This window comes from Spea bombifrons, chromosome 3 (assembly GCF_027358695.1).
Source record: "Spea bombifrons isolate aSpeBom1 chromosome 3, aSpeBom1.2.pri, whole genome shotgun sequence".
NCBI lineage: Eukaryota > Metazoa > Chordata > Amphibia > Anura > Pelobatidae > Spea > Spea bombifrons.
Window position 1 is genome coordinate 17,586,436 of NC_071089.1, and position 11,035 is coordinate 17,597,470.

General features: G+C 35.0%; 1 protein-coding gene across 2 annotated transcripts; it reads left to right on the top strand.

Moving 5' to 3' along the window:
• Positions 1–4,181: 4,181 nt before the first annotated feature.
• On the top strand, positions 4,182–10,714 carry LOC128484556 (uncharacterized). Of its 2 annotated transcripts, none has more exons than XM_053460984.1 (6): positions 4,182–4,298; positions 4,396–4,472; positions 5,609–5,755; positions 6,280–6,461; positions 7,539–7,662; positions 10,472–10,714. In XM_053460984.1, exons 1-6 carry the CDS (start codon positions 4,214–4,216, stop codon positions 10,520–10,522), a joined length of 666 nt encoding a protein of 221 aa, XP_053316959.1. In that variant the 5' UTR covers positions 4,182–4,213; the 3' UTR covers positions 10,523–10,714. The 2 variants fall into 2 exon arrangements, with proteins under 2 accessions (XP_053316959.1, XP_053316960.1); XM_053460985.1 differs by having other exon boundaries at positions 7,542–7,662.
• Positions 10,715–11,035: the final 321 nt, after the last annotated feature.

Genomic DNA, 11,035 nt, shown 5'->3' on the forward strand with positions numbered 1-11,035 from the left:
CTCGTCTTATAATCGGGGTCGTCTTCTAATCAGACCTCAAATAGAGGTCTGATTAGGAGACTAAGATCCAGATCCCCCGCACCGCTGCAGGGGACCTGGATCCTCCTGTCGTCGCCCCCCCCCTCCCCACACACTTACCGGTGCTTCCGGAGGTGAAGTTGGCAGCGGGGGTTTGTATGCGTTTTTTTGACAGGTTGGAAAATACAAGAAATAAAAACAAAAAAAAAATATTTTTCTCAATCATAGCTTTTATTAAAAAAAATAGTTTACATGAATTAACATTTACTGGTAAAACTTTTTTCCTTTAGGGTCGTCTTATATTCAGGCTTTTTCTTTTTTTCCTAAGTTAATATTCAGATTTTGGGGGGTCGTCTTATAATCAGGGTCGTCTTATAATCGAGCAAATACGGTATACGTAATAGAAAAGTGAGGATGTGCGCTAAAACATTGATTCTACATCAACCACCTTTTTAGTAGCCCAGTACGAGTTATAAAGTGTATTATGTTGCTTGTTATATCTGTTATATCTCTAGTTACCCCTGGCCACAGGGCTTGCGCACTCTTGCCTAACGTTAACCTGGTTATGAGGTACAAATATCGAGCAATCATGATAATGATAATATAAGTCACAGCATGCAGTAGAAGTCCAGTTAATGTATTCAGCTCCCAATAGTATGATGTACATACCGTAAATAACCACTTCAGTGTCCAGTAGTAGTATGGAGTATATTGTTTTCCAATACACAGAAAAGCCCTCTGGCACTTGGTTGCTTGTAGACCTACCATGTAGCCAACTATCACATCAATCAAAATGAGTTCTAGTTTGTGTAATTTATCAAACCATCCCTATTATGCGCTAGCAAGTGTTATAAGCATTTAGAACCATATTATACTTCATGGATTAAATGAGTTTTGCACAGAACATCATTATTTTAGTGAAATATCTTGGCAGCACTCGTAGGGTGTGTTTGCATCAGGGTGAGGCATTCTAGAATTTATACATATGCAATCCAAAATGTGGAAATACAAATAAGGATCTGTCATATTTTAGCCCTTGTTCATGATTTTGTTTGGGGGGGGGGCAGAGGTGGATATAGAAAACCAAAGCCAGCTGAGACAAAGAAATTAAAGCCAAACCAAGAGAAAAACCTGGGAAAATGTATATTATAAACCTAAATCCCATATTTACAGGGCACATATAAGGAATACATGTTACTCTATATGAAAAGTCAAAGAGACCTTTTATATATGGCATATACCTTTACTTAAACTGCCGCAGGTCGCCTCTATGTTACCCGTATATGAGATTCGCTGCGCGTTAATGTGGAGGATTGGCCGTAGACTGACCGCTTGGGTGGTGGAATGTCAGGGCAGTCAGCAGCAGTAATGCTCCAAGTATGTTTTTGTGACATTGGTCATGACGGTGTTTAATATACATTCTCTGTTGTATATTTTGTTTACTTAAAATTATCTATACATTTGTTTGCAAACCACATTTCACCATATTTGTAGTTTTTTTACGCTTAGTCATATTTTTTCACTTTACTTAATATTACATCAAATGCAGACCATATATATATATTTATAATTACAATTTCCTTTGTATTTTAGAGATGACTGTGAAAAAACTGAAAATACACACGAAAAGCCAGATATGGTGACTGTTATTGTAAAAGGTAAATTATGTTATAGTATATATATATATATATATATATATATATATATATATATATACATATATATATATACCATGTATATATATACCATATACATATACCACATATATATATATATATATCTATATATATATAATATGTTTGTCTATACAGAACAAAAATGCAAGAACATCTTTTTAGACAACAGAAAAACACAAGGTCTTAGAAGTCATTTCAGCTGAACTTAAACTGAGGGAGAGTCAGTCTTGTTTTCAGAATGTTTTTTTTTTTTGTCGATTTTTGACAACAGCTGGAAGGATACCGTTTATCCAACCTTGTCTGCAATGCCCAAAGTGTATATTTATATACGTATGACTAACCTGGGCAGTTTAGAGACCTACAGTGTTTGCGCATCTAAAAAATCAAAAATGAGCTAAAAAATCAATTTCCCACAAAATCTTATAGTTAATGAGTCTCCCAGAAGTGTTTAGAATTCCCCAATGCGTAGTTACCCTATAGCCTTCTAACTTACGTTATGTGATCTTGTTGTGTGGGCTCGAAAATAAAAGTTCACATCTGTTGTGGAGAATCATAAATGTTTTTGGCAAAAGCATGAGATGGGGTTTAAAATCTGAGAACTGTCTCAACCGATTAAATGATAAATATAAAGATAAATCCATACATAGTTTATAAAGTTCCATATAAACCGTATAGGAAAAATTTCCCTAGTTTAAAATGGGCAGTTTGTCCATTTAAATGGCTTGCCATATGTTTAGTTTAAATGCCATAGTATTGAATTAACAGTATTGTAATTGTTCCTTTATAAGTAATATTGCCAAGGCATTGCTACCTGGGAACATCCTAGCCATAATTGTGCAGCAGCATCAGTATCAGCAGCAAGTTTGTATGATAGCTTAGGGTCATGTTCAGTACAATCTACTCTATGATGACCTTTATTTTTAAACCAGTGAATAGGTACAGACAGATAAGGCCAGGGCCGGCCCTACAATGGAGCCAACTGGGGCAATTGCCCCAGACGGTACTTTAGAAGGGGCGGCACTTTGCCGCCCCAAGCGTTTTTTTTTTGTTTTTTTTGAAGCGGAGGAGAGAGAGAGAGGGGCACCGAGTAGTTTTCGCTTACCCGCTCGCGCCCCTCTCTCTCTCCTCTGCGGCGAGTCTCCCTGTTCGGTCTCAGTGCCGGCTTGTAATGCAGAGCGCCGGAAGTGACGTGAATTTCCGGCGCTCAGCATTACAAGCCGGCACCGTGGCAGCACAGGGAGACTCGCCGCAGGACTGTTTAAAGGTAAGTACCGGGGGGGGGTAGATAATGGCGTCGGCGAAGTTTAAAATGCCGGCATTTTAAACTTCGCCCCAGGTGGCGTTAAGTCTTCGGCCGGCCCTGGATAAGGCGGTTACCTCCACCTAAATGCATTTACATACATTACAAATAACCCTTTACATTCCTTATCTTCTGTTTGGTACAAACATTGGAATTCAGTGCTTTTCAAAATCCTGTTTCATAATTTAAAGTTAAAAATTGATTATTAGTAGTGTACCGTATATACCCAAGAAATATGTAGTTTTATATGTAAGTAATGTTTTAGGAATTAACTATACAATACTAACACACCAGAACAGTTCTGGATTGTTTAGATTATTACCAATAACACATATAGACATATAACACAATAGATAGCACCTGACCAGGGAGAATGTTGCATTTTGGAATGTTCTATGCCTTAATCGCTCTAAATACCTATTTTTCACTTACTGATGAAACAACAGATTTTACTCATTAGTGAGACCTCAATTTAGAATTTAAAGAAAAGATTAAAGATTCCTTGGAGGATCTTTAACATAAGAAACAGCCCCTGATTGTAAAAATACAGACAAAGTTAACCTTGTTGGGCGCATTTTAATTGAATGAAAAAAAAGTTTGTAATTGTAACCTATTGGCCCTTAGGTGAGAACAATATATAAACCCGAACAGACGTAGAAATGCATTATGCCTTTTGAATGAAACATGTAGAGTATCTTCTTTCAGCCCCGACAACAATTAGATATTACATTACATAAGACAGTTTTTTGCAATATTGATTGCTAGTGGTATATTTCTAAAAATAATTTAAAAAGATACTATGCTACAAAACTATAAATCCATAGAAAATCTAATCCAGAAAGAAAGTGTTGTTATAAAAATAATTACCTTTTGAATTGCGAAACAAAACCAACACCCGAATCTATGATTTTAATAACAAAAGTATTAAATAAAAATAAGGGTTTTAAAATATAAAACAATTAAAACACAGAAATGCTTGTTATTGGATTATGGAGCACAGACTCCATTCTTCATTCTGACTGTGACTCCCAACAATAACAGATAACATTAGTATCCAAAACGAATCTGTTAGTTATGTTGTAGATGCTTTCCTTTTCTGCTTAGGAGTTTTCAAAAGATTTATTCTCTGTTTTCCTTGGATTTGATTTATTACCTTTCCTCAGCGTTTGAGAAGAAACTTCAGTTGAAGGTTCCAAAAGAAACACGTATCTCCAAAATAATGGATACCTGCATAACAATTTTTGGCATCGAAGAGAAAAGAACTATTTTATTCTTTCGCAATGGACTTATTAATTCCTCACAAGGTAACAAAACAAACTTGAGATTATGTATCAGTGATATTGATGCTGTTGTATTGTCTGATGATGTCACAGGTGTTATTTTTTCCTTTTCATATATTAGAATTATGTGAAGATAGGTGTATCGGAGAGCTGCAGAATAGGGCAATGAGACACATCACGCTACATCTGCAACAGAAGGTATGATCTATGATATAACAATGAATATTTTATGGCATTTTAAGGCAGCAATGCACCTATCCTGTTTCAAACCTATATTTAAGAAAGAAATAATTTCTTTCTATGTGCAATTTTTCTGGTTTCCACATGAAAATATATTGTTCCAATCTCTAACAATTGTTTGGGAACTCTCTGGATATGTCTCATATACACTGGATGAGGCAGATGATAACCAGGCTTCCGAGGCCTCTGATGGGTAGGGGCATTTAGTTCAACTGCCTCCCCCACGGTTCTGCATACTTCCTGCCCTTTAACCTGCGGCTAGCCGATACTGCAAAAGACTAGCTTAAATTCTCATAGTCTCCATCCCTCCCATGTAGAGTAGCTCATGACACATCTAGTAGCATTCTGAGAAGCTCCCGGGATATATTTGACCCTCTACACTGGGTGCCACAGGTGGGTGTGAGGCTTTTGTGTCCAGATGTCCTTCTCATTAATAGTTGCTTGGACATTCAAGGTCATTATAAAGTTTCACCTCATATCCAAACATCTAATATACTTACAAGCATAACAAGTGGGAAACAAACTTTGCACACTTAATACAAAACTCCAGCAAGTGCTGTGTTCAAGCTCTAGGTAAACATTTCAAACTTTCAGAGATGACCGATGCATTACCTGACACCGATGCCACCAATACAGTTACACGTGTCCGCTATGTCGTGTTTGCTGTCTTCTCTTAGTACATCACTACAAAATAAGTTGGTGTCTTCTAAATAAATCTAGCATGTATGCATCCAAAATGTGCACTCCTGGGCTATTGAAAGGCCAGGTTTACAAGGCAACACATACAAAACACATGGTTAAGTGCTGAGTGAAGGTAAATGAGATGATTCACTGCTTTTAAGAAACAGAAAATCTGGCAGGACAATGACCCTGTGGGACTGTGTCTGATAATTATTCTATAAAACATATCATGACATTTTTGATGAATCACCCTTGTAGAACAGCATAAAAAACATCAGTATAAGTCTTTAACCTACTTGAGACAAATAAAACCCTTTAAATTTCACTTTTCAGCAAAAACGAGTCATTTATTTAAATTGTTTTAATTTTTTGTTGGATTGCCTCAATTGCCAAACGTGTATTTTACTTTACAGCCTGTAACACATCCCGCCGAAACAACAATACAAACAAATCACATGAAGGATAAAATACTTCACCTTGAGGAAGAACTCAAGAAAAAAGATGAAGCCATTGCAAAACTGGAAAGGCACTTAGCATCTATGAGGATATTTCACCAGCAAGTATGGCAATATGTCACATACAAAAACATTGAACAGATGCTGGGGAGGGTTTTTTACATAAAAAATATTTATTACACATAAACGAGTACTTACTCGCTAGGTAAGCTTGTGAGCAGAGCCCTCATTACCTAATGTATCAGTTTGTCTTAGTCTGTCAATTTTATAGTTTTGTCATTCAGCATGAATGACAAAACTATAAAATTGACATTCAGCATGAATATATGTGTTGTAAGAAGTACTGCGTAGATTGGTGGACCTATATAATTATAGTTTCCTAAATGTTTCAGTGTCCCTTTAAACCAGTGATACATAACTCTAAGCATTGAGGGCCACAGACATGGCAGAAATGATGCCTGAAAATAAGTGGGTTAATGAGAGTTTTAATTGAAATGCCCTTGCTCATGCTGGTATATCTAAAAGTTCTGGCCAGTTTGTTGCTCTTGAATCCTGAAAATGTGCTCCACTGCTATACACAGTAAAATTACTTCATCCGATTTAATGACACATTCTTTATTCGTCTAAAGGTATTAAATATCCCAGAAGCTCTTCAGACGTGGAATTCAAAAATGAAAATAATGTGTTGTAAGTCATTTTCCCCCACAACTGAAGCAGAACTCCAATGGGTCCAAAGTAAAGTGCAAGAAAAAACACTGGTTATTGATAGTATACGTAAAATGAAAGCAGAAAGGACAAGTCAACGTAAAAGGTATAAATGTTAACATACACTGTAACTTGAAATACAATAAAAATGATCAGTAGTTCGGAGCGTTACATATATACTTTTTTGTATTTGAGCATATTTCTCGATGGTTGTCCTACAGTGACACATAGTGGCCAGAAATGGATTAGCATCGAATAATTTATTGTTTAGTCACCCAAATACAGGTGTCTCCCGTACTGTTTTCCTGTTACATATTTACAACTTATCTTAATTTTGAGGTTTGCACCATCACAATCTTGGATTACTAGATCTTATTACTCCGTGTAGGTACTGATAATAAGAAAAAAAGAGCAATCATGTTTGACCAAAGACATTAATATCAGAAGGTTAACAAGCCTTATAATGACATGTTGGCATGTGAACATATGCATGTTAGGGCAAAAAGGGGCATTTGCCTCCACTGGAATTATGCCAGTCGGGTAATTTGAAGACTTTTGAGAGGGGTAATTGAGAGTAAAACAGTTGGGTGAAATAAAGAAAGCATTAAACTGGGAAATACTTAACATTGGCCTTTTTTTTAGATATATTTAGTAATATTTCCATGACATTGTATCTTGCCAATGAGAATTTGATGAGAATATGTTTAAAATTAGCCACTTGCCAAAAACATATAATTATTTATGTAACATATATAACACACATACATATATAACCCATTACTTTTTTAATTTAATGTGGGAGAATGTATGGAATAATAAATATTACTTAGTAGACATGTGCAAATGAACCAATACATTTGATTCCGAAAGCATGTCTACTACTTAGTACTTAATACCCTCCTCATGCTTAGGAGAGTAAGAGTTTTACAATGGATACATACTTATTTCAATGCATGCATTTCCGTTATCTAATACTCTATAAAAGTATTCAACAATGTTACATAAAATATACTTTGTTTTCCACATGATATGGAGAACATGGTTGTGCTAATATGATTGGTACGTTTTAGCCCACAGTGGTAGGCTGTCAGAAATGTATAAATGTTTTAAATGACTGATGTTAAAATGTATAACATATATTATTATATAGTAATGTTACATTAAGATTTGTTTTTTATTGAAGCAGTGAAAATGATGAAATGATAGAAAATTTAAACCTAGACTACTCAATCATTGAAGAAGAAATACTCCTTTCCAATCTGAAAGTGCAGAAAAGGTTCCTCAAAGAATGCCAAACCAATTGGAAGGTACGTTTCTAAATGATGTAACAACTATATTTCAATAAAGAGTTGTTTTTAATTAATCTATCTGATAATAATTATGTTAAATGAATATTATCTTTTATGGGGATATTTTCTATTAAATCTATGTTCAAAAGAGTTTTCAAAAGATACATGTATCTAATTACCTTCTCATGTTAAGCCCTGGAAGCCTAGAGCAATAGTAGGTTCTGTATTTATGAGAAAGGCCTAGAGCTGATGTTTATCAGATGACCTGTGAAAGGGTAATGTGAAGGTTATCCACCGGGAAGATTGATACCACATGTAGCCTAATTTTCCCATGAACTTCTGACTACCTGCAAGTCCTTGCACAGACTAGACTCTCACATTCATATAGTAAGTCTCAACAGAGAAGTCAAATTTGACTAATAGTCATGGAACACAGAAAATGCTGGATATCTGCTAATTAATATCATAGTGTCACCGTGTAATATGAGACATATAAGACAAAAGGAACCTGCCCAATACACCACATACACAAAAAACTGTTGACAAAGTGAATATATATTGTGCCAGAACTAACAGTATTTAATCGATGTCCTGTTCTAAAGTTCTCTTTTTTCACTTACTATTACAAAGAGTCTGAACAAATAATCAATATATATATATATTTATATTCTATTACATATTCTGTCCTACATATAAAAAACATTAATTGTATGCTCTTGTATTATTTCCCCTGGTGGTTTAATCATATAAAACAGATCATAACAAATGTGGGTTTTTTCCACTTTTTTATGGATTTGGAAGAGTGCGTGGAGTAGCACCTTTATATAATAAATAATAATAAACACCATTATATTTATAAAATGATAAAGGATTGTAGGGTGTAGGATTCTGACTTATATGTTTTAAATACAGTATTACACATGCTTGGGTTCACTCCCCTACTGTATCATCATATATCACATGAGTGTGCTAACAGAGTGTGGCCTCTTAAGGTTCTAATATTATTCCTGATTTTAAATGTTTTGGGATTTTTTTCCTGAACTCTACAGCTTTCACATTGTGTTGTATAGTAGGACAGACTGCTATCTTGGCATAAATCATCTTTGTTCTTTTAGTGAAAATTGTATATACTTCCAACAATTATTTAATCATTAAGTTTCATTGCAGCTGTACATGAGGCTATACAAAGCTCAGTAAAGAAAGCGTTATGTTATATTTAACACATATGCAGCATGATATTATCTTTGGTACAAGACACTTTTCAGATAGAAATCTATCCGTGGCCACCAAAAAAATATTACGTTTTCAACGTTTACAGTAAAGATGAGGTTCCTCTGAAAAGTCCAGTAGTCATACACACATTATGTTCAAGATATGAGGTCCGTGTCTCAGAGAACTTACATTTTAGAAAACCATCTAACTTCATTTCATACTCCATAGCTTGCTTATTTGTTCTTAATGTGCGTTTTGCTCCCTTCATTTTTGTGTCATATATGCTTTTTAACACATGCAAAAAAAACCCACTTTCATTTCATTGATGATTGCAATATGTATTAACATTTTAATCTGTCTGACAATAATATTTTTTATAAAATAATTATGTTAGAAATTGGAACATCTTTGAAACTCTCTATATTTTGGAACAGTAGTTCCCCGCCTGTGGGCTAACAAGCCCTAAGACCATAAGGAGCTCTAGCAATATATCATACATTGTAGTGTATCATTATGATGGGACTGCAGACACTTTTCAGTTTATAAAAAGAAGTCGCCATATGCCATACTGGTGTACTTAATACGTCACCAAAATAGTTGCCTTATTTTTCTTGATATGTTCCAATCACTCCCAGTGTAGATGATTAAAAAACTAGAACAATGGGAAATAGATGCCCTGACATGCCAACGGTACACATATGTTTTATAGGTGATCAATTATATCAGTGAAATCTGTTTTTTTTTTATGAATTAATGTCTTTTAGCTTGTAAGCTTGTTTCAGCAGGGCCCATATTGTTATATGATGCACTACTTACGTGCGTACTGTTTATCCGTTGTACAGTGCTGCGGAATATGATAGCGCTATATAGATCATAAAATAATGTATAATTTTAAAGGCACAAAGTAGCAGTGTCATACCCATAAGGTAGCATAAAATAATAATAATAATATTCTTAGTTTGCTGCCTTCTTATGTTAAGTAAAAGAAGACTAATATATTATTCCATATTAGTACTGGCTATGCCTTGTGGGAAAAGAAAAATCACTACCCTTATTGGAAGTGGAATTTAGCTTTGTTTAGTACTTGGATCACATCACTGAAATGTTAACAGGACCCGTGGGTACCCATATAGAACACTAGACATGTAAGTGACAAGTGCACATTTAGATTTGTGTTGGTAATAAGTTTTATATCATAGCTTTTTTCAGTAGTTTCTCCGGGTTTATGGCTAGACCACATCTAACGTTTTCCGTATGGAATTCCCACCCGACTGTTGTAATCATTCATTTGTGAGGCTGGCTTGTCTGCTGGGAGACGCTATGTTGTTTGATATTGATTATTTTCGCAGGATGCACTGCCGTATTAGATTTACGGTACGATGTGTACACTGACAAGACAGAATACACAGCTGCCTCTCAAAATGGTAATTTATCATGGGAATCTGCATCGTGTTAACTAATCTAGAACAACTTTGTACGGCTCTTGTCCTATTTGATTTGTTTTATTTAAAAGTGGGGGGAAATCTGTTAAAAAGGTGCTAATGTCATACTGTTTTTTTTATTTTCTGCAAATTTTGTATGTAGAATTTACTGTCTATTTTATCTACTTTAACAGGAATGGAAAGCCTTAGAAGTGACTCAGGCTGCCGGCGGAGTGGTCATCTAAACAAACGTACCCTACAGAAGGCAAAAAAAGGTTTATTACTATTGCAAAAACAAAATAAATGCAGTTTAGAATTGTTTTCCGCCTAATAATAAAACTAGTTTAAATAATAATACACTTGCTTGTAATAGTACATAATGTGATCGTTGACCACCTGACATGTTCTTAAATAACATAACTGAAATAAAGACAAATCCATTAAGTTACATTATTCATTTCCACAAACAAACAAAAAATATTTGAAGAATGTTAATACAAATACAGGCATATACATGGGCGTAGGAACCCCTAAAAATCTGGGGGGGATAGCATTTTTTCTGGTAGGGTATACCTGACCATTTCACCAACAGGGACTTTATGACATCACATTATAAATACATAGAGATTAATATGAAGTTGGTCCCCCTTTGCCTCTATAACGGCTTTCACTCATCTGGGAACGATTTCCACAAGATTTTGGAGAGTTTCTGTGGGGAATTTTTGCAGCCATGCCTTTATGGGCCTTGTTTTGTACAC